This window comes from Euprymna scolopes, chromosome 30 (genome assembly GCF_053919585.1).
Source record: "Euprymna scolopes isolate OS-2025 chromosome 30, ASM5391958v1, whole genome shotgun sequence".
In the NCBI taxonomy this organism is placed as follows: domain Eukaryota; kingdom Metazoa; phylum Mollusca; class Cephalopoda; order Sepiida; family Sepiolidae; genus Euprymna; species Euprymna scolopes.
Genome location: NC_136511.1, coordinates 90,751,366 through 90,776,978, shown reverse-complemented (window position 1 = coordinate 90,776,978; position 25,613 = coordinate 90,751,366). Strand labels below are relative to the sequence as shown.

Sequence of the window (25,613 nt, the reverse complement as noted above, 5' to 3'; positions counted from 1 at the left end):
AGAGAATCACTGAGATCAAAAATGAAAGTGGACGATCTCTTGGTCCACGCAAGAATGTCAAGGGCCCAATTGTGGCTGCAGCTGTGAGTGGAAATAAGTGCATGAGGCCCCACTTGAATGACGAGAGACAGGCAGCGAGGCGATAGGAGGGGAGGCCTGCCATCAAGTGCTTCCGGTGCCAGGGTCCTCACCTGCTCAAGGACTGCAAAGAGCCAAGACCGGGGGTCACCTGTTACCGATGTGGATGAGTGGGGCACATTAGCCGCTATTGCATTACTACATAGGACCAGGGAAACGAGTGAAGGGGAGCCATTGCGCCAGTGGTTCCCCATTCTATGTGGAAATGGCGCACAATGAAACATTGCCTCAGTTACCGGTAGTAGTCAATGGGAAGAGAGCCCTGGCCCTTGTTGACTCAGGCTGGTAATGAAGAATGTCACTAAGTCATGGAGCGGAGCCAGGAGTATTAAGACCGTGGATGGCAGGGAGGTGAAATGTCTAGGAGAGACAACAGCGGAAGTACTGGTGCAAAGTGTACCTATTGGACTACGAGCCATGGTGTTGGATCGTCTGGTTGGTGATGTTGATGTGGTTTTAGGTGTAAGTGCGATCAACCAACTGGGGGGGGGCGCTACGTTGAGAGGGGGCAAAGTAACTTTTGGACGCCTTGGCGCAGTAGGAATGGCAGGAGTGGAAGGTGATAGAAATATAAGAACACAAATACTGGAGGCTTGCTGCATCGAGGACGAGGATTTCCTGGTGAGGTTCGATGGTGAGAGGTGGATGGTGGAATGGAAATGGATTTCTGGACCTCAGGAACTACGAAACAAAGTAAGCTGCTATGAGAAAACACTGCGAGGAGAAATAAGAAAAGGATTTGAGGAAGAAGTGGAGAGGTGGATAGAGGAGGGAATTCTGAAACCGTGGACAGGGGAAGAAAAAGGAGTGCTATTATTACTGGCGGTTGTTCAACCCACAAAAAACAAAGTTAGACCAGTACTGGATTTCAGAGAATTAAACAGATATGTAGCCTGCCACACTGGAAAGGGGATTGACATATGCGAAGAGGTTATGAGGAAATGGAGGAAGATGGAGCGGGGTCACTAAGATTGTCGACCTGAAGTCGGCTTATCTCCAGATCCATGTAGATGAAAAACTCTGGCAACATCAATTGGTCCAGTACAAGGGGAAGATGTATTGCCTGACGAGGTTAGGCTTTGGGCTGAGCTCAGCCCCCAAAATTATGACTGCCGTGTTGAAGACAGTGCTGAGTAAAGACTGTACAGTGGACAAGGCCACTAGTTCATACATTGACGACATTCTCATGGAGGAAGCAGAGGTGACAGCGGAGAAAGTGAGAGGCCATGTCACGAGGTATGGGTTAACTGCAAAACCAGCAGAGTCCCTGGGTGGAGGAGCGGCGTTGGGATTGAAACTATGCCGAGATTGCAAAGGAAGACTTGTCTTTAGACGAGGGAATACAATACCCGAAATCGAAACCGACCTGACAAAACGAGAACTCTTCTCGGTCTGTGGGAGACTGGTGGGACACTATCCAATCACTGGCTGGCTCAGGATAGCATGCAGCTTTATTAAACAACAAACGGGCACTGATGGCTTGGAGGGCTGTGTAATATCACGAACATGCTACAAGAAATCATCCCAAGAGTGACGAAAAAAGACCAAATAAAGGGGGAATGGTACGTCAGTGGCAGAGACGTGGGGGTGATTTGGTGTGATGCCAGCAGTCTGGCATTGGGTGTCGTGTTAGAGATGGGAGGTGTAACTGTGGAAGATGCGGCGTGGCTCAGAAAGAAAAACGACTATTCCCATATCAATGTAGCTGAACTGGAGGCTGCTATGAAAGGAATCAATCTGGACCTGAAGTGGGGATTTAAAATGATTGAAATCAAATCCGATTCGGCAACGGTAGTTTCATGGATTAGGTGGGCAGTGACTGGCAATAAGAGAGTTAGGACCAGAGGTGCTGTAGAAATGCTGATCAAGCGCAGGCTCGGAGCACTCGTAGATTTGATAGTTGAATTCCAGTTGAAGGTATCTGTAGTGCTGGTTCCATCAGAAAAGAACAAGACGGATTTGATGACATGGGTAAAGAAGGCCTGGCTGCAAGAGAGAAAGGAGGTTTCCTCAGTATGCTGTGCAGGGGAGGAAGTTAAAAAGTTACATGAAATGCACCCCTTTGGTCGATAACGGATATTATTCCTGGCAAGAGAGGTTTACCCGGAAACCACCGAGAAGGAGGTCAGGGAGGTAGTGGAGCACTGTCAGGAGTGCCAATCGATAGACCCCGGACCATCCAGACACAAAGCAGGAGAGTTACACATTGCGGAGGACTGGAAGCGATTGGCCATTGATGTGACCCATTATCGCCATAAGCTGTATCTATCGATGGTCGACTGTGGACCGGGGAAGTTTGCCATATGGAGAGAGATCAGGGCAGAAGCTGCATGGGCGGTCGGAGGGGTCATTGAAGAAATATTTTTGGAGAGAGGGCCGGTTGAGGAACTGTTAATGGACAATGGCTCTGCTTTCTGATCAGAAGCCTTTAAAGAGGTGTGTGATAAGTGGGGAGTAAGGCAATTTTTTGGGGCAGCGTATCGGCCGAGTGGCAATGGGATAGTTGAGAGGAACCATCGCACCATCAAGGCTGCTGTGGAAAAAACAACATTTCACCCATGGAGGCGGTGTTTTGGTACAACATCTCACCGAAAACCAGACAAGATGAGACAACTGTGCCTCATAGAGCCATCTTTGCATATAAGTGGCGGCATCCGTGCAACAAAATGGTAGGAATTGAGGGTGAAGAAGCTACCATTAAAGTGGGCGAAGTCCCCTCATGCAAAATGTACCACTCGCTGGGGAAGGGGGGTCGTAACAAGAATGCAGTCAAAGAACAATGTGATGGTGAATGGTATTCCCTGGCATATCCTAGACCTGCGTCGTGTAACCCTGCTGGTGCGCAGTGATGGCAGTGAAAAGGAAGAAGTCGATATCCACCAAGAAGCTAACAATGCACCCCAATTCGACTTAGCCCCACATTGTGGTTATTTACAACTGGACAATAATGTCTGTAGTGAACCTGAAAACGTCAATCCCCAAGATGTTGTCCCCCAGAGGCCTCAACGTGAAAGGAGGAAGCCTGCTTGGATGAAGGATTATGAAGTGTCTTATTGATCTCGAAGATCAGGGGGGCGTGTGGGATATATGGTTAGAAAAAAAAACAAACAAAAAAAAACGTACCGGGCGTATCTGCATCGCTCTTTGGAAAAGAAGAAGGAAAGGATGGCTAGCTCATTTATATACACGAAGGGCATCTTGGGAAGGCAGGGCATGATGGGAGAAGCTATTTTTTTCCCCTGTGTCTTCCTTTTTTTTTCTAGATAGGAGGATATAAAAGCCGGGAAAAATTCACTGGAGAAGCAGAAAGAAAAGAGTCGTGAACATCTTCTCTTGAAAAGAATTTTGTATTGCTGACGTTCAGATTGTGCGGTGTGACATTGGTGGTGAGAGGCAAGGTGTGGTCGATTGGAAAAGAAAGGGCAGAAACGTGCTGTTGGGAGAGCGATTCATATTGATTAGACTGGTCCACTCAACAACGGTTCCTTTAAATCCTTAAGAATGTACAACTCTTGCTGTGAATTTTTTCTCCATAACACAGTGTAGCATCTATTTTCCCCATCACCTTTATTTTACTCTGACCTGGTCCATATAATCTTTTATCTGTCCACTTATAGGAGAATTTTTTCTAAAGAACTGGTTTGGTACTATGGTCACATCTGTGTATCTAACCTGAAGTTGATTATTTTGCTGCAGATTGTGGTGGTGACTTTTATGTTAGCTTGCCAGTCAATTTTTCTTTCTTCTTCACTGCTTTTAATATTTTCCAATGAGAATATGACCCTAAAAAGTGATTTTCTTCTGCAACTCATCTTACAGATTTACTTCTAAATCCAGATATCTACTTGTTGGCCAGTTCTGTACAAATCCCGAGAGCGATAAGAGCATTCTATCTGTCTGAAAGTGACACACGAGCAAGATTGAGATATGCTGCTGTATAACTCATGCTTTCTACTAAGCCAAATTATGACAACAGGACCATTGCCATCACCCTCAAAATGCATTGCTGGATTGCCACAAATAATATGGATGTGCCCAAGGTGATAGAAACAAAGTTTCAGATCACTGTTATGATCTTTGGGGTGGTTTCAAGTGAGGGCCACACCATGACACCTCACATCTTCAAAGTCAGCTGGAAAATCAACACCAAAGTGTACCTGGATGTGCTGAAGTATGTGGTAACGTTTGGTCATACGTCAAGAACATCATCAACATGACCTCCCACAACGCCAAATCCAGCCTGATCGCCGCCATCCACCAAATATTCGCCGAACTCCCACCGGCGCTTGTGGAAAAGGCTCATAGTGATTTTCTTCCTCTGCAACTCATCTTACAGATTTACTTCTAAATCCAGATGCATAGTGTCCTAGTTTTTACGCTTGTTGCATTTTTGCATGAATCGCTGGGCAGTCATCTCTGCCGTGTGAGGTAAAATATCCACAGCGTGTGCACTTCCTTTCAGTCATTTTATTTTTATTCTGAAAATTGCTTTTTCTAAATACACGGTTTATTTGTTTTTCTGATTTATGTGTCGAGGATATAACCTGTGACTGTTGTTTTGAAGTTTTGTGTGCTCTACCAATTTGCAGGCATTTATCTAAGGTTAGGGTTTTATCTGCTAAAAATTTTTCCCTTAAAATATCATCCTTCATCCCAACAACAACTTGATCCCTAGTTAGTCTGTCCGTTAATTTTCCAAAATTTTGTATTACTTTTTGAAGATTATTTCGCTCATCCTTTGATAATGGACTCGCCACAGAATAATTTTAAAACTCCGCCTAAATCTCTTCCAATTGCTCGCAACATTTCCTGACAAAGACGTTTTTGCTGGGGGAGGAGGTATATTGGCATTGAAATTTCTTTGAGCCATAGTTTGACTTTTTTTTTTTCAATAAATAAAACACCTTACTATTTCTGTGAAGAAAATAACCTTTTTTTGTTTCGATTCTCGGTACTTCCAATATTGCATGTGTGCAATCAGTAATAGCTAGAGGTCTGTGTGTTTTTTTTCTTTCGTACAAGTTCTTTGTTCTGCATATAATTTTTTTTTTCTTTTTCACTTCTGACACCATGTAATGTTTTGAAGGATTTGTTATAATAAAAACAAACTAAAGAGAAAATATAAAATGAATAACAATTTATTGACTGACTCTTGCAGATCTCGGTGAGGTATCCCTTTTTGCCTTTTTTCTGAGAAGAGTTCAGTAAGAGAAAAGAAGGTTTAACAGTGAAAGGGAGGTAATTCAAATTATCTTATAATGATCATATTTCACTTATAAGTTTTTGCCGTTTAAAAAAATTCCACTCGACCAATTTTCCATTTTTTTTTTAATTCTCTTGAAGAAATACATGAGTTTTTGATTTAATATATTTTATTTCTTCTTTATGGAGTGATATTTTTTTTAAATCTAAAAAAGAAACATTGACTGAAGCAGAAAAAATTGTTGTAGGTATTTAGTCTTTTCAGGACAAAATTTAAAAAGTGTGAGGTTTCACTTAAAAACAAAAAAAAAAATCAACGTGTTTTAAAAAAAAGTTTTAAACTTTTGATTTACAGGTAAATTTGCTCAAAACTATTCTTTTTTGGGGTTTGTTCTAAATTAGATTATTTTATTTATTGATCTTTTATCTTCAATTTGTGATATTATAAATCTGAGGTGAGAAAATTAATTATTTTCATTTTAATAGACAGTTCAAAATGGGGGGGGGGTAAAAAAAAGTTTGTCTGGAATATTATATTCGGTTTATTGGAAAAAGCATAAAATTTCACATTAAACCTGCAAATATTGTAAAAACTGAACCAATAGAAAAATTTTGATAGATTTTTAAAGTGAAAAAATTTAAAAAAATTTAACTCGTAAAATTCAATTCATTTTATTAGGTAGAAAAAATGGCTGCATGAGTGTGCGCAGGCATTTTGTAAACACTGTTTTTTAAAATATAAAAAATAATATTTCTATTATTTTTTCCAAAAACTTTAATAGTTTATTTTGGAAGTATATTCCATAAAGAAATTAAACAAATCACTTTAAAAAGAGAAATTACGAGTTTTGTATATTTTATTTGCCGTTTTGTGTTAAGGGTGTCAAAAATTCCCTCCAAATTCTGACACACCTAACGGAGGGATGTCATGGAGGTCACGATTATTACAATTATTAGATTACCATTAGTGTTAGTTGAAGCCAACTAATAACACTTCCTATGATGAGATGAGCCATTCATCGAAAATCCATGGATTAAGAAAAAATTTTTAAACATTTGTACTCTTTTGTCAAACAGTAAATTTTGTTATAATTGCACATGATTTAATTTCCAGTTCCGTTTGATGAAAACGTTTTTTTTTTTTTTGCTGCAGACCATCTACTAGTTGGCCAGTTGTGTACAAATTCCAAGAACAATAGGAGCCATCTATCACGTCTGAAAGTGGGACAATGTTCAACGAGTGAGATTGGAGATGCGCTGCTGTACAACTTATGTTCTCTACTGATCCAAGTTATGACAACAGGACCATTGCCAGCACCCTTAAAATGCAAATCCGGATGATTCAATGCTTGACGATACAGCTTAACAAAGTTTCTAGCCACGGTTATGGTCTTCAATGTGGTTTCAAGTAAAGACCACATCATGCCACATCTTTGAAGTCGATTTGAAACTCAACACCAATGATGTGTACCTGGATGTGTTGAAGAGTGTGGTGATCCCCTGGAGCAATCAGGTGACTGTTAGCAGATCCTGGATGTGCCAGAAGGATTCGGCACTGGCCCACAAGTCCAAAGAGACCGTCGGCTTCAGAAGGAGTTCTACAACTTTGTACCCTTCTCTCTATGATCTTCGTTTGATCATACATCTAGAACATCACCAATACGACCTCGCAAAACACTAAAGGCAGATCACCGACATCCACCGAGTATTAGTCAAGCTCCCACCAGCACTTGTGGAAAAGGCATGCTCCCAGTTCCAGACCCGTATCGAGGTGGTGATTGAGGTTGAAAGCACTATACTGAATAGATGTCAGCTCTACTACATAATCAAATTACCTGAATTCATTTTTTTAATAAAAGTTTTAAAATTAAGCTAAAGTTTTGTTTTCTTTAGGGCGACAATTTTATCGTTCCATCCTCTATATATATATATATATATATATATATAGGGTGGAACAACAAATTTATGATACTGGTGGAATGATAAATTTTTTGTTCTTAAGAAAACAACACTACAGCTTTATATATATATATATATATATATATATATATATATATATATATATATATATATATATAGATATACAGGGTGGTCAAAAAGTCAGGTAACATGTTAAAGGTAGAAAAAACAATATAATCCATTATAATCTTATATAGGGATCTTACCCCTCCTGATTTCTGGCTTTGGGGCTATGTAAAGGATAGCGTTTATGGCAAGAAACCTGATACAATAGCGTCTTTAAAGTTATTTGTATTGCTAATATCGTTTTTCTTTAAAATGTTACCTGACTTTTTGACCACCCTGTAGATATATATATATATCATTCAACCACGGTAGTGGTTGAATATATGCTTAAGTCCGAAATTGAATGAATCGAGACACATTCAAACCCCCACCACTAATTCCGTTCGCAACCAAATTTCAAACATGTTATATAATTGGATAGAACACCTCATTAGCTACATTTTGAAAAAAAAATTTCGAAAATTGGTTCAGTAGAAAAAAAGTTACAACAAAATATGTGGGTTCACAAACAGGAGAGCAAGTACATAAGTGACTAACGCTTTTTTTTATTTTGCATAACTTTTTTTTGTATATAAATATTTTTACTGCGATTTTGCCAATATGATATGTTAGCGTAACGGTTAGAGTACCGGGGGTTGGTGGGAAGATTTTAGGTTCAATCCCGTGTATCGTTTTTTTTATATTTAAAAAAACGAACTTTAAAAGAGGATTCAGCATACAGTTCCATAGTAAAGGTGATAAAATCCCACTTTGGGGGTTCATTTAACTACTTCCCTTTTAACAGTTGCCCTCAGTAGTTCTACTTGAACTGTTCTGTGCCTCACCATATACTCAATCCATCGGATGAGTACTGGTGGCACATTGAGTTCTCGTAGCAACTTGAACATACTACTGAAGGGTATTTTGTCAAAAGCTCCAACAATATCTTAAAAGACACCGAGTGACATCTTCTTTTTTGTTAGTTTACGCTCTATACAGATCACGAATTCATAAACCGCAGTCTCGGTAGAGACCCTGGCTCGGAACTACTGTGATTGAATGATAAATATTGCATAAATGTGTGTTTGAGAGCTAATTTTTTTTGACAATCATTAATAAATATTATAAATTTATATATTAATACAATAGCAATGCCTGGAAAAATCATGGATTATATGGAAAAATGCGCGCATGAAAAGTAATATTCTTAAGATTTTATTAAACCTGGAAAAGTAAAGGACAAGAAATTCAACCTGGAAAGGTAAAGAACAAGATATTCTAGTAAAGTAAAAAATAAGAATTTTTTAGACTTAAAATATTGCAGCTAAAAAATTAATTAAATGATCCTAATTATGATATAATAAAATTATTAATTTTTATGTAAATTATAAAATTATTAGTTCCATCTACTAACTAACTAACTAATGAATTAATTTTATTCAAACAATTTTCACTACATAAATATATGCAAATAATAGGGGGAAATAAGTTCAATCCAGCGACTGACACCCTTTCTAAGTCAACAATAAACAACAACATATGCAAATAATAAATAAAATATTTATCAATATTCAAATTTTATTTTTAGCTGCAATATTTTAAGTCTAAAAAATTCTTATTTTTTACTTTACTAGAATATCTTGTTCTTTACCTTTCCAGGTTGAATTTCTTGTCCTTTACTTTTCCAGGTTTAATAAAATCTTAAGAATATTACTTTTCATGCGCGCATTTTTCCATATAATATATATATATATATATATATATATATATATATATATATATATATATATATATATATATATATATAGAGAGAGAGAGAGAGAGAGAGAGAGAGAGATATGAGATAACGAAATGGAGTTTTATTCTATATTAATAAACACACTTTATTTGTCATCTTTGTTAGTAGAGTGTACAAGAGAGAAACGGGTTAGTATATTGAAGTGTCCTTGTGTAAAAGATAGATTTAATATATTGCTGGCTTGTTGAAGAGAGAACAGCTCAGTCCACACGTGTTTATAGCTAGTAGTCGCTGGGTCAAAGGAAGCTGATTAAAGGAGAAAGAAAGGGCAAAGTCTTCAGTGTTTTGATGTGTTGTGGGTGGGTGTCGGTGTATCTTCTTTAGCATGATAAAGAATGTTCGGTTTGGGTACCGCACATGGAAATAAATGGTAGTAAGAAGAGAGCCATTGTGAGCTTGTTGTACTCACGTCTCCAGCAATGTGTGCTGCTGGGCAGAGCAGCAAGAGGAAGAGGGTTTCAGATTTCGCCTTTTATGTACTCGGTCATATGATTGAGAGCTGACTTGTGATTGGACAAGCCAGAGAGAAAATGAATTTCAAATCTCGAGTCGTGAGAAGTACTTCTGCCTGTGATGTAGTGAGTGTCGGCTGCTATATATATATATATATATATATATATATATATATATATATATATATATAACCTTGTTCTTCTTTGCTGATAAGAATTTAGCTTTGAAATACCATGGTCTTAATTGCTCTTTTTTCCTAATCAATTAGATAATCAAATTAAGTTTATTTAACTTTGAATTCTAATGAATTATTTCTTATATTTATTTTCTTCATCTATTTGTGTAGAGTTTTCCGCATTTTGAGAGTTTATTGTATAGAGATTTTTTAAAAATCTTTATCACAGAGGCTGAAATCCATTTTAAGAAAACAAACCTGACTTGGTGTTCCTATATAAAACAGGTTCTATTGATAAATTCAAAATTTCAAGTTACTCTAACATGCCTTCCAACCATATTTCAAGATCGGCATGGAAATGAAATCTGTGCTTACATCAGATAAGGTTTTCTGGTAGGGACATCTCCAATAAAGACACCAAGTTGTCATTTATGAGTTTTCGTGTAGCCCTAGATGGAGTTTACCACAGAAATGAAGAGAATCATGGAACATGAAGAAAACTGCTGCAAGGAGCATTCGGAATATTTTCGAAAACTCGGAAGATGATTAGAAGAAATTGAAATCCAAAGTAAACTGAGATGATATAACAGCTGAAACATTCAGAAAAATTCTTGAGTGCAAAACCAACCTTTATAATGAGACTAACAGGGGTACCCGGCGTTGCCCGGGTGTTTGGAGGTGTAATAGAAAGAATAAAAAAGTGTTAGTAGGTAGGGAGGCTCGAACCCGTGACAAACTCAAAGGCGGAAAAGAAAATGAAAGAAAATCCGAGGTCTTACCGTCACGCTACAAGGCAATAGGAAGTGAAAGCATTGAAATTGAGCGATGAAAAAGTTGACATGCAGAAAGTGAAAGTTAAGTGAATGAGTTCACGCAGGCAAAGAAATCAAATCGTGCACATATGTTTGGCTGTAAGCCAGTTAAGCTTTCAGCTTTCTTCCGTAAGCCAGCCCCCCCCCCCACAAGAGGGGGAGCTCTGGCAGTGTCTTAATGAATAGCAATTGTCTGATATGAAGAGTAGTTCCCACTGTGATCAAAACTGATTGCCTTCAAGATGTACTGGCCACGAAGGTCAGCTTTTATTTCCATTCAGTTTCACTTATTATATACAAGAAAGACAAATAAACACTGGAAACCAGTTAAAAAAAAAAAAAAATTCGCTCCAAATAAATGTAGAGACGACCTCCATTTGCCAATTGTAGATATTGTAATCTCGGGAGTATATAAAAAGTTGCAAAAAATAGTAACCCTCTCAAGACCCCCCCCCCCCCGAAAAAAGCCTTCGCTGGACATACAAAAACGCACGCTGCCATTTTGTCTTTTATGTATATATATATATATATATATATATATATATATATATATATATATATATATATATATATATATATATATAGAGAGAGAGAGAGAGAGAGAGATAGATAGATATAGATAATGATAACCAATCACAGATAAACTGAAATAGAATTACAACTAGAAACGAAAGCAACTGAAACTACCATAGTAGATAAGAAAAATTGAATAATCTGACCCTTACCTTATTAAAACCATGGTGCTATCATCATCGGTTAGTGTCACAGAAAATGGTCATGAACTTTGTGAGATGATGGAAATACCAAGGAGGGAGAGCACCATCTAGACCTCCTCTAGAAGGGCACAGAGAGTAACAGAAATTTGAGGAATTTTGAGTTTATTGCCACTCGAGTTCCAGAAAAAAACAACAATGGAAAATATCAATGAAAAATTAATAATAAATGATTGTTGCAAAGTGATTTGTAATAATTGGAAAGAAGTGAAGAGTATTGGAAATCTGAGAAAACTTATTGTCACTTAATCTTCAGGGTACACTGCCTGTTGGTACCAGAGGGAGTCTTAGGACGGTTAATGATTATAGCAAAGCAAATACACAGAACTGGTCATAGAGCTCAAAGGGATATGGAAGATGGTCAAGATAACACCACTAATAGTAGGAGCACTAGGAACAATACCAAAAAACTTTGATAAAAAATTGAAAGAGATTGAAATCAGAGGAATAGCTGAGAAAATACATCGCATAAGAATATTGAATACGGCTGAAATATTAAGGAAAACCCTTGAATATGGAGACTAACACACATGAGCTACAGGCACAAACCGGACATACAGAAACTGCTACAGATGTGAAACACAAAGAAACATCACATGGAATCATGAAAACTGAAACATTATAATTTGAAGTGAACCTTTTCCTTTGCACACCTCTGTCCTCTTTTTCTTTTTGTGTGTGAATGTGTGTGTGTGTGTCACAGTAAACTGGTGCCGCACCAAATAAGTGAGGAGGGTCAATGAGGATGGAAAGACCAAGAAGTGAAAGCACTAGCAAGACCTCCACCAGATAAGTGCAAAACGGATTGGAACCTTGGAGAGCCTTTTGCCACCCAAATTCCAGTGAAGACCAATGGTCACTCCTAATGGGTAAGCAGCAGTTGCAATAATGCAAATTCATCTGCAAAGGTTAGTGAAAGACATGGAGAGTACTGGAAATCTAGAGAGACTTGTTGTCGCTTAAGACTGTTGAGAACGCTTGAAGTTGTTCTCAAAAAGAAATCCTTGATGATAGAGTGTGTGACTACTCTTAGTAAGTAAATAATAATAATAATAATATATTACAAACACAATTCAGAGTTAATCTTGGAAATGAATGTTATACAATTCTTTTAGACTTTAAATTTTAAAGTCCAATACAATTGTATAACATTCATTCAAGAGAAAAACAATTCTAAACTAGAAGACTAGACATAATAATTGTCAACAAAAGGGGAAAAAACTGACAAAAAGTCGACTTTTTTCTGTCATGCTGCAGTGGTATTGGTATGAATGTAATAAATCTTACCAGATCTTTCGAATTGGCTAATTTAATAGTCAGTATCATTACAACATTCTTGTCCCCCACCTCCTAGCTTAAAGCTTTTCTATTTAAAGTAATTTGAATATATTGTTTAAGTATGAAGACGTGAAATACGAAGCCATGATTAGACGAACAGACATGTTGCCGAAGTTTTCCTTTTTATTTAGTTCATAAATTCAAACAGCTAAAAAGTTATTTTTGATTCGTTATTTATTCAATTGCAGATTCCAACGATGAAAAGATCATATCAGCCTAGCAACATTGTTCGTATCTGAGAATAATCATGCTAGTGAACACTTATTGGATACTCCTTCGTAGCTGTTTAGAGGTTTTATCTAGACTCCACGTGATGAATTGAGTTGATATCTTAACTCTTTGTCGCTCAAAGATGATTTTGGAGTAAGTGGAAAAACATGAACATAATGAATATTTTTAGGGAATTTCCCTGATAAAATAACACAATTCTATGAACAATGACAAACAACTTCTTCAACTTAACAAGGGAAAGGTTTATTCGCAAAGCGTACTTTAGAAAGAAAGGAAGGAAGAAAGTAGAGTCGGGTCTACACTGCCTTACGAGGTAGTTACAGCCAGTGGCTGTCGTCAATACCTTTAGTAGGGGCAGCGAAACGAACAAACGTCTAGCACCGACGAAGGCTGGTAGCGTAAGAGCGAGAGCTTTCTTCTGAGACCGGAAGCTGTCTGGTCCCTAGGGGTTAATTCGTATTCATGTGTAAGTCCTCAGATTGGACAGTTTACGGCCGCATCACTCACTCAGAGGAAGCGAATGCACGGGAAGAAAAGGGGTCTATTTGTGTCTGCTACATATTCACAACGTTACTTGATCGTGTGAATCATTCTCACTGACTAGATAGTTGTTAGAAACTGCTTCTTATGATCTCGCCTTCGAGTTGCCCATCAAAATGTTAGATATAAGGCCAGCCTTATGCTAATACTGCCCTTCACAAACTGCTTAACTCAAATGTATGCACTCTCTTGTAATGCGACCCTATACAACAGATCAGAGTCTTATATATTTACAGCCGCTCTCGTTCTTTAACATGATTATGGAAATAAATACACAGCGTATAAAATCAAATATAAATTATTCGTTTCTCTTTGAGACATGTCTTTCATTTTTTTAGACTTTAACCATTTTTAGTATTAATTTGGTTCAGAATTTTATAATAATAAAGAAACATGACCCACCATCTTTCCTCTTTTGATACAGCCTTGCTACACTACTTTGAATGTGAAATATACCAAACATTGCTAAAACTTTTCTTGTTTTGATATCCATGGCATGCAAATCCTTGTCAGACCATTCTAAAATTCACGCACTGTATCTCAAACACTGACTGCCCATGCATTCACTGCTTTCATTAGGTTTCCTCCATACAGTTTCGACTTTGTAATTAGTTTCACTCTTCTAAGATACTCCTTCCTGACTTTCTCCTTCATTTCTCTGTTTATGATGCCTGCACCCTCCAACACTCCCAAATACTTATACCCTGTATCTTCTATTTCTTTCATGATTTCTCCATTTGGCACCACTATTCCATTCGAATGAACCTTTACTCCTCTTTTCATCACCAGCACCTCACATTTATTAATCCCAAACTCCATCCCAATGTCTTCTGAGTATGTCCCCACAAGTTCTACAGTCTCTCTATTTCCTTTTCATTTCTACCGAATATTTTCAAATCATCCATAAACAGCAGATGGTTTAGGCGTCTGTCACCAGATCCAAAGTTATGCACCAGTTTTTCTCTCTTCAAGAGGATGCTCAGTGGCATCATTATGAAGAGAAGTGGCGATAATGAATCTCCTTGGAATATTCCACATTTAATGCCAACCTGCCCCATCTCCTCTGTTTGCTGTCAGCACCGTTTTCCATTGAGCCATACTTGTCTCCAAAAGCCCTACCACATTCTCAGAAATTTTCATCATCAATAGTGTTTCACGTATCCATGAATGAGGAACCATGTCATAAGCCTTTATGTAATCGATCCATGCTACGCTCAGATTGCTCTTTTTTGCATCCTGCATTAATGCTTTATCAATTAGTAGTTGGTCTTTGGTACCTCTCGAGCCTTACTGATACAACTTCTGTTCGTCAGGAAAAACACCATTACTCTCAAGATGTTCATAAAATTTCTCTGCAAAGATTCCAGTCAACAGTTTCCTCATCAGTGGCAGACATGTAATTGGTCTATAATTATTGGCATCTGTTCCTTTTGCAGGATCTTTCCTAATCAGTATTGTTCTTCCCTTCACAAGCCAATCAGGGACATCTCCCGACTCTATGACCCTTTGCAGGGCAGCAGCTATAGGTGAATAAAGGCATTGAAACTGTTTAAACCAGAAGCCCATCACTCCATCTGGACCAGGTGCCTTCCAGTTTGTCATCCTTTGTATGCCAGCCTTAACGTCATTGATGGTTATGTCAACGTTCTTCATCTGCTGCATTCCTGCTAACCTTTCTCTGACCTCTCCCAACCAGCTAGCCTTCTTATTATATCGCTCTTCGACGGACCAAATCCCACTCCAGAACTTTCTGGCATCTTTTGCATTTGGAGTGTTGTTATTTCTGCTTGTTTAACTACCAATTAATTCTTTATAAAGCTGAGACTGATTGTTCTGGAAAAGGTTGTTCTGCCGAAACGCAACACTTTTTCCAAATTTTCATACCATTAGTGTGGCTCTTCTCTTTCAACATTGTTAGTACGCTCATCGTTCCCTTTTCCAGCAATCTATACCTCCTTTCAAGCTTGTCCTTAGCTTTCTGCCCTAGTTTAACTCCTTTTCTTATTTCTTTGATTCTACCAATGTCTTTCCGCCACCGTTTAATACTTTCTTCAAGCCGCCTCTGCCAATATAGCCTTCTATCCTTCATTTCTCTCTTATAATAATAATAACAATAATAATAATAGCTCACATGGCAAGTACTATCATCATTCTTCTTTCTTTAAAAATTAATTTGTGTTTCGAATTACACTTTTTTGCATGTGAAACAGATATATTTGCCGAAAACAAGTCTTATAGTAAAAGGAATAAATGTAGAAGTTTGTAAAGCTATGTATTTGCATACTTATTTTGGAAAATATTCATATTTCTTTAAAATAAATGTAGCTTCTTTAACGCAACACCTGCTACCCCTCTCGCCCTCTCCTTTGATTTTCATCCCAAATTACTAAGCCCCAGGGTTGCCAGGTTGGCCTTTTTAAAACCAAATTTCATGAATTTGACCTTTTTTTTTTAAAGCAGTTTGGCTTTCAAAAATTTAGTTTGGCCTTTTATAAAATTTGGCTTAAAATTTGGGCTTTTCCGCTTATTTCATATAAATATTTAATAGTCATTATTAAAAAAATTGATATATTAAATTAACTTTAAAAGGAGTTTGGATTTTAAAACTTGTAGTTTTTTTGTATTTTGATTCATGGAATTGTATGAGAATATCAGTCCCAGAATTGACCGGTGAACATTTGTCATTTCAGAAAAAAAAAAGCAATAATCTTGTTCTATGACTAAAGCCCCTTCCTGCGCAAATGTCTAACCTTGTTTTCACAGTTGTATTTGATAAAAGTTAATATGGACCCTCTCAGGAAGTTGAGTATGAAACTCTATCCACTCAGGTCACTCTCATGAAATAATTAATGCTTGTATTCTTTAAACCTATTGCTTTGAAATTAACTGAATCAATTTGTTTTAGATTTATGGAAATTTGAAAACTTATAACTGTTAAACTATTTCTTAAATAGTTACTTACAGTTGTATTTGGAAAGAAATTATAATACAGGGTGACTAAAAAAAAGGGCCCCAACTCTAATTAGGCCCCGTTTCTTAGTGTTTTGTCTGAATGAAATGAAACTTTGGTCATAACTAGTTTATTATATTCAAAACATCATATCAAAACACTAGGGTGTTTGGCCTTTTCTTCTCCGTTCTACAGCACATGTTCTATATGGCCTCCATTTAGCTTTTGTTTTTTTAGGGTCACCCTGTATACTTTTTCCTTGATAAATCCTTCAAGCGTCATTAAAAAGCAATAATCATAGATTTTCTAAATATTTCAGAGATTAATAGGCACATAATAACACATAGAGTGTTCTTGGAATCCAAGTGTGGCGTTATGACTAAAATTAAATTTATTAACATTTTAGGGATACTTTTAAGCAAATGTCATTAGAGAATGAGTCTGGTATTTTGAAGACTGAAATAATTCTCCTCTATGACAATTAAATCCCAACAGTTTAATGACAATTGTTCTGTGTGTGTGTGTGTGTGTGTGTGTGTGTGTGTGTGTGATACAGATAGCTTTAAAAAATTGAAATAAAAACAAGTGAAGCATGCATGGTACCCCGTGAGTGCACAGTGAACGAGGCATAAAAAAAATGACTAAGTTCAGCATTTGCCTCCCCCCCCTCTCCATTTAGCCCCAAAAGTCCCCAGGGGACGTCAAATCCTGGTGGAAATGTAAAAACGGTGCAGTTTTAGACCTTAACATATGTAAATTTGAGTTCTGCACCATGCAAAAAAAGAAATGACTAAGTCCATCATTTGCCCCCCCCCCATTTAGACCCAAAAGTCCCCAAAGCCTTAACATATTTAAATTTGAGTTCAGCACCATGCAAAAACTGCTAAATAAACATACACAGAAAATTTGGACAACTATGATAAAATAGTCCCAAAAATGGAGTCTGTCTTCTTATTAATTTCGACAACTCCCCAAAAGGGGGACCCGCCGAAATGGTGACCTACCCAACAAGAGTTACATTATGGTAACCGCCATAGACCTTTTCTAAACTTAAGCTAATGAAGACAAAGCTGTGCAACCTGTGCAGCGAAGACAAGTTATCTGATATCTTGTTGCTAACAATTGAAAAGGATATAAAAATCAACAACAGTGAAGTTATGAACATATTCAAAGAAATGGCACACAGAAGGATTATCTTATGAATATAAAATAATAAGATCTGGTTAATAGCATAATAGTATAAATCACATGGATTGATTTTATTGCAGTCATGTATAAATAATAAATATTTTTTTCTTTAAATAAATTCCCTAGTTCTACTGATAATCAGTACAATAGATTTTATGTTCATTAATATATTTTGCCCTTGTTTTTTTTCACTTCACCTCCTCTAAAAAAGTTCTCTTCACGTCTCTGAACAATTTCTTCAAATTCAATATATATTTTATAAATTACTAATAAAAAATATCTATGAAGTTTATTACCTTCACAATGTAACATAATCGTCTATTAGCATCTAGAAATGGTATAGACCAACAAAATAGAAGGGAGTTGCATGAAATATTATTTTAAGGAAATCAAGCAAAAAATGAAAAAAAAAGAAGCCGAGTATATGTGTGTGTGTGTGTGTGTGTGTGTGTAGAGGGGGGGGTCCCCCTCCAAGAGTGAAAAATTTACTTTCACCATGACTAATGTTTGTGCAAAACTCTCAAAAAAAAATCCAAGGCATGGTTATTAAGAAAAATGCAAACAAACAAATGGACGAACAGGAATGAATTAATAGGTCCAATCCCTCCTTTGTTAGGGGGCCAAAAATATAACTAAAGCATAACTAAGACTTCATGCATATGCACAATGACTAGATATAGAAATTGAAATGTATTAGTAAGATTGATAGGAATTAAAACAAATAAGAGGAATAAAATATGAGGGAGCGATCTGTAATATTTGGATTAACTATACTTAAAGTATTAGAGTTAATTTCATGGTAATTAATCACTAGTAACCAACTCTAATGACCATTTTTTAAAAATATTTCTACATTCTAAAAAGTTATTTTCAAAACAGATTTCAAAGCTAATATCCTGTTAAATGGTAGTTTTTCAAACAAGTTGCCATATCAGAAATAGCATAGAACATTTTAAGATGAAATTAGATGAATTCTGAAATAATAGTAAAAATTGAATAATGAGTACCGGTCAGTGTAATCTATGAAAATGGGTAAATATAATGACCTTTTCTTCAATTTCAACTTTTATTTTTCTCTTAAATTTCTTTCAATTTCAAGATTTATCTTGGGATTATTTTGATAAAATTTAAGTATATAAAAATTGAACCTTTTCCTTTATAAATGTAGAATTTTTCTCTCTTGTCATTAATAGTTTTTTTTCAGGTTAATTTAAGTTAGACTATTAATTTCACTGTGTTAATATTTTTCAATCTAATGCAGTTGATATTGTGTATTTACAAGCATATAAAAACAGTTCCATATTACAAAAAGCAGGCCACTTATCAATATAGAGTTTTAAATTCTCTCTCTCTCTCTCTTTCCCTCTCTCTCTCTCTCTCTCACACACACACACACACAAAAAAAAAAAATTCACGTTGAAAACCTTAGTAACTAAAGTTTTTACCCTGACATCGAATTCTGTTAATCTGAATCAATGTCATTTTTCAAAAAGTAATATTTTGTCTAATATTTAGGTTCACTTGATCTAATAATTATTATTTCCATTATGATTGATTTTCATTTTATCAGTATACATATAAATGTGTAGAATAAAATACAACTTACGTGTATGAAATCATTACCATGTTGAAACGGTAAGTCATCCAAAAGTCTTCTCTTATAAGCAAGAAGTTAAATTCATCTAAAAGATGGAGAACTAAATCGAGGGATCTGCTGGCCTCATGGAGTGTAACCATGTAAAAATGGAGGGCTAAATCGGACACCTCGTGCCAACTCCAGCACAAAGTTGGAAAGAGACAGCACCTTGATTTCTAGCCTTGCATTATCCATGTGTTGTACTTCAAAAAATGAAGATACATTTTTTACAGTAACTAATTAATTCAAGGAATGTAACGTATTACTGTGCAGCAATTTATCTAGGTTATACTTGATGCATTCTTGTAGCAATGAGAATACCTTTCACGTTTTGAATGTAAAAATATCTGGATTGGGTCAGTTTATCATTCTTATAAATTCTATATGGCACATTCCATTATTTGATTTCCGAAGAAAAATATTTTGTAACAAAATTGATTAAAAAAAGTTGAAGATAAAAAAAATTATATATGTTATCACAACGACAATATTTTCCAGTTATTTCGTGCCAATTCCTATAATTGAGCTAAAAGTTTTTATGCTTCAAGTTCTTGATAACTAAAAATGCTTATTCTTGGTTTTGACTGCGACGAATTTTGTAAAATGAGGTCGTGGAAGTCAAAAGTAATGACAAAATCTTTTGCTGAAACAACCAAAAGTAAAAAGTTGGAAATAGTTCAAATGTCATACCATAGAAAGATTCCATTTACGACCACTTCAGGACAGAGTGGACCCGAGATTAATTAATTCACCAAATCTCCAAAACTGAGGCTCATCATTGAATACAGTTTCATGGCATAAAATCGTTAACAAAAAGTCAAAGTGGATTATTTAAATGGCGTTCTCATTTGATAACTTATCAGACATTTCAAGCTGATATTTAAATTTACAGAAAGATAAATATAACTTATTGTATGTAACTTTGATGTAATGCCATTTGAAATTAAATTTTATGTTTTTAAATTGAAACTTAATTCAAACAGACCATGTTTATGTTTTTTAAACATAAATTTTAAAGCTAATGAATAGTAATAAAATCTATATAATCATTTCGAAACAATGAGAAATGGATGATGTCATGAATCGTAGTTGAGAAAAGCAGGGTGACATCATAAAGAATGAATGGTAGTTGCCGAAGCTGTAGACGTAAGGTATATGGTTGTTTACAAGCAGCAGCTCTAGTCTAAGTTAAGAAATTTTGATGGACTCGCTCGTCATGTTCGATGCATGAGGACCATAAATACACCCTGTTATACTCTGCTTTCAATGTGTGTACTGCATGTGTGACACAAGGCCAGATCTACTCCCACAAACAAAGCTGCATGACTCACAAGTGACGAGTTCCTATTCACACAGTTCTTATTCACACTCGATTTAGATTGGTTTGATAACATATCTTTGATTGAAACATTGGTTTACCTACTAATTTTTTTATTTTTTCGAAAAGCAGAGTGAGCAAATTTATAGACTACCCACACAATGAGTTGTTTAAAATTGTAATAGCTTATTGATACAGCTGATTCCATTAATTGGTGCAAAATATGCCACAAAATCCATGAACAATTGCATGCGGGCTTGTATTGTCAGTTTTCCATCTTTTAGGTAGACTGTCGGCAAGGACTGCAGAGCTCCTACCTGCCCATGAAGTGAGTTATTGAACACAAGACAACAACGTGGTAATTTTCCACCCTCCGCATATGTATGTGTGTGTGTGTGTGTGTGCAGAATTATAACTAAGGCAATCAACTACCATTTAGGCAATGTTCACAACTTCCACTCGTTCGAACACTCTAGATTGTTAAAATGTATTTGCCCAAATTCGATGTTTAATAATTCTTAATTCACTTCATTCGCATAGCAATTGGCCCTGAAGTAGAGGCTTGGCAAATAGAGCAAAAGAGAGTTTTGTGGTTGATTCTGAATCTCATTACTGGCAAGAATTGTTGCCCCTACACTGATGATTGCATAAGTGTCTGTAGGTACAAAGAATAATTATAATATATATATACACACACACACACACACACACATTATATATATATATATATATATATATATATATATATATATATATATATATATATATATATATATAAATAAAACCAAGAAGTAAAAATTAAGTTTACTGTCTTCCGTTTTCCTGCTTTCCAGCTGACTACAATCTGATTGTCTTCAAGTCCAACGTAAACAAGTTCTTGATGAGCCGTTCCACTTAAGTTAACAAATTTACCGAATTTCCATTACTAACAATTACTATATTGTCCAATTGACTACTGTACACTCTTAACCCTTATCATCGAGTGGTCTGCCTTGATAAGTGGTGATGCCTATGCAAGAAAAAAAAAAGTTTCTGTAAAATTAAAGTGAATATAAATAATAATATTTATATAGTAATCCCAACCAAATAAAACCGTGCAAACGGCCATGGGAGTTGTTATGCAGGCTCAATTATCCATAAGTGAAAAAACTTTAACGATTAAAAATAATCTTTATTCCTTGTCTAACTGCAAATGGATTTTCTACAAATCTGAATTATTTTCTTTATTTCATTTTATTTTTACTCGGACGTAAGGGGCTACTATTTGGGACCATGCCTAGGACCATATTATTTGGGACTATCGCTACTTGGATATAAGAGACCATATTACATTTAAACTTCTGCATATCAGTACAGTCAAGGAAACAGGTAGCAGGAAGGGAATTCCAAAGTCTAGCTGTTCAAAGGAAGAAACTATTAGAATAGAAAGCTTTTTGGCATTTAGGGACCTCAACAGTGAAGGGGTGAGATTTTGTTGCTAAGCGGGTTTGCCAGGGATATGTATAATATGTCGAGAGGGCACAAATGCAACAAGTTCATCAGAGCACATTCAATTCAAATATTTGTAAAACGGGCACAGAGATGCAACATTGCAGCAACGGGACAGGGATTGGAGTTTAGTTGACAAAGTGGGATATATTAGATTAATAACTCTTTTTTGGACCCTATCTAAAAGGGAGAGGCTAGTGGTAGAATCATCAGCCTAAATGTGGCAACAATACTCCATGCATGGGCAAATGGTGGCCTTGTGATGGAACACAATACTCTCAGGTGTGAGTAGTCTTCTAATTCGATAGAGAGAACCCACCGTTTTTGCAGCAGACTTTGCAATATCTTCAATGTATTTGTTCCAGTCCATATTGCCCGCATATGTAAGGCCAAGGAGTTTGAAGGAAGAATTATCAGGTAGGATGTTATTTGTCATGTATATCAGTTGTTGAAGAGGCTTCTTGTAATTGTTTAAGGAGAGCAGCTTAGTCTTACTAGCATTAAATGTTACCATCCATTTGTGGCCCATTCCACTACGGTCTTTCTAACGATTCTGCCATTGTCTTTGATTTATGTACATTCATTCCTTCCTTGTGCATGTTATAGAGCATTGTATCATCAGCAAATATACCTATCTCAGACACAATATTATTAGGGAGGTATTTTATGAATAGGAATAATAGTGGTCCAAGGATATATCCCTGAGGCACTCTCACATTAATGTTATGCTGCTTGAATGTACGTCCATCAATGACAACCTGGATGGTCCTATTATCTAAAATGGATTTAATTATATTTAGTATAGATCCAGTTATACAGTACGATTTAATTTTCATTAGCAGCCCTTCATGCCAGACTTTGTCAAAGGCTTTGAATATGTCCAGAGTTACAGTCGTGGCTTGCCCCCACCTTATCCAATGCATGGTATTTGTGTTCGGAGATGACTGTTAAAATATCTGCAGTAAAACAGCATTACCTACATCCATACTATTTGCCAGAGAAAAGATTTGTTTTTGCGAGGTGGTGGATTAGTGCTTGATTAATTAAGCAGTCTCAAAGATTTTAGCAAAAACGGGGAGGATGATAGGATGATAATTGAGAGGGTCAATCCTTTTACCAGAATTCTTGCACACTGGTACCACAGAGGCCATCTTCCAGCTTAGGGAAACAAGATTCAGAAAGGCATTTATTGTAGAGCTTGGAAAGTACAAGAGCATGTCTTAAGTAGTATAGCAGGGATGAGAGTTTAAGTTGATGGTGTTTAAGTTTTTTACAATAATGCAGACATGAGAAGGGCTGATGGTCATATCATCTAGTGTGGCTTTAGTCCACATAGGGAAACTTGAGAAGGAGTTGTTTGTTGGCTTTAAGGTGGAGTTGGAAAGGAATCGTTGGGCAAGTAGTTCTGCCTTCTCAGTTACTGTGCATGCGACCTTTTGGTTGTTAGATTGTGGAGGAATTACTGATTGCCCTTTATTCAATACACAATTATAGATTTTCCAGAAATTGGGAGTTTCTATCTTTTGCAATTTCACGTGTTCCCTGGATATTTCAGCATGCTTTCTTATATTATACTCATTTTAGATTTTTATCTTGGACCTATTTGTCACCAGTATTCTTCTTATTGGAAGATTGATCTTGTCATCATTTCGTTTTAAAATACTTAACCTTTCCATATCCTTTCATTTAGATTGATTAATAATCTATATTTTCTCCATTTTATGAACTCTTCGCACTAACAACTTTTTTTTTTGAATTTATGACTAGTTTTCATATAATGCTGCTTCAATTGATGCCAGTAACATCAAATTCATAGTTTTATTAAAATATTCATTTGCTAATATCTTTCCACTAATGAGAAGAACGCATTTCTTTGAAACTCTGAAGATTAAGGAAATTTTTATCTATCTTATTTGAGTATCTTGTTGAATAACAAATTCTTGAAAAACATATTTACAGTTTTAAATTTGTATTTTCCGATATATACACACACGCATATATATGAGTATATATATATATGTATGTGTGTGTGTGTGTATGTATATATATATATATATATATACTAGCATGGGTGCCCGGCTTTGCCCGGGTATTTGGAGGTGTATGTTGAGCAAAAAACAAAAAAAAAGCGGTCAATTTTTTTTAATTTGACCGCTATTATGACCTCTTAAAATTTATTGTTTTGGGCTCAAATCAAGTTATTAAGTTCGATCCATGTCCTAGGAACCTATATCTAAAATTTAAAGTGTGTAGACCCAAAATTGTCGGAGGAGTTTGGTAGAGTTCTAAGAGGCCAAATCGTTGAACTTTGACCCCTTAATCGCCAAATTTCTGGCCCAAAACCGATCACATCGATTTTTCCAAATCTCAGTACCCTATATATCAAATTTCGAGTCTGTAAACTAAAAATTGACAGAGTTATTGCGTAGGGAAATGTACACAAACACACACACAGACACTTTCACTTTTATAGATATATGGATATGTATATATAAATGTATATATATATATATATATATATATATATATATACTTTAAATATAATGTATATATATATATATATATACTTTAAATATAATGGGTGGAAGTCTCTCGAGAGCTCTTTCAGCTATCATCTCATCAGGAGAAAATCGATAGCATAAAAAATAATACTATGTCGAAAGTAAAGAGTTCTCATGGGGAACTATTGAATGTGCCAAAATAATTTTTGGACACTAAAATAAAGTTCTGATGGGGAACTATTGAATGTGCCAAAATAATTTTTGGACACTAGAATAAAGTTTATTAACGTTTAAAAAACGATTAAAATAATGGCGCAACGAGGGGAAGAGAAAAAAAAAAAAAAAAACGGGAGAAAAGATTCACAGTTCCCCAAAGAGAAACAATGTATTAGATGTTTCTTTCTGCCAGCACAAAGACAGTTTCCGCTCCACAATAGAGACAGACTCCAAAATCTTTAAATGATTTCTGGAGTCCGCTCTATGTAGCACCTCAAACCATTCAATTTTATATCTATCGGCACAGCACAGGTTGTCAACCAAATGCTGGCCAATAGCAGAGTCCAAGGCTGCAGAAGGAGGGAGATTACCAGACCCCATCCTCCCACGTCTGATCTTCGATGGAACATGCTAGTTTATACGAGTCAAAAGATGCAAGGATGTTCGCCCAACATAACCAACAGAATAAAAGCAGTCATAAATACTTTTTATTTTATTTTTTTATTATTCAATTTTCACCCCAAACAAGGCACAGTGCCACTTTGAAGCAGGGGGCTACTATTAGGGACTTAATTAGCGGGGTCATTATGAAGGGAAATGAGTAGAAAGATGTTTGTTAACATTACACTTGAACTTCTGCATATCATTGCAGTTGGGAAAGCAGAATCCCGGAAGGGAGTTCCAGAGACTCGCAGTTCTGGGGAAGAAACTATTGGAGTAAAAGGCTTTCTTGCACCTAGGGATCTCTACTGTAAAGGGATGAGACTTAGTAGCTTGTCGGGTTTGTCGGGGGTAGTTACGTGGGGGAGGTACAAGTGTTTGCAGTTCGTCAGAGCATTCACCATTAATGTA

The 25,613-nt window shown here is 36.1% G+C and overlaps 1 protein-coding gene across 8 annotated transcripts in view; it reads right to left on the bottom strand.

Annotated features, from left to right (window-relative positions):
• The window catches only part of LOC145254565 (dual specificity calcium/calmodulin-dependent 3',5'-cyclic nucleotide phosphodiesterase 1A-like), a 1,571,136-nt gene that overhangs the window by 1,225,464 nt on the left and 320,059 nt on the right, over positions 1 to 25,613 (bottom strand). For 3 of the 8 annotated variants that reach the window (XM_080113156.1, XM_080113153.1, XM_080113157.1), the window contains exon 1: positions 19,929 to 20,280. The exons of 1 other annotated variant lie outside the window; for it this stretch is intronic. In XM_080113156.1, the coding sequence (XP_079969282.1) occupies positions 19,929 to 19,944 (16 nt within the window). In that variant the 5' untranslated portion in view covers positions 19,945 to 20,280. Of the gene's footprint in view, positions 1 to 19,208; positions 19,898 to 19,928; positions 20,283 to 25,613 lie in introns of those variants that run through there. 4 more of the 8 variants (XM_080113150.1, XM_080113152.1, XM_080113161.1 and 1 more) reach the window with 3 other exon arrangements.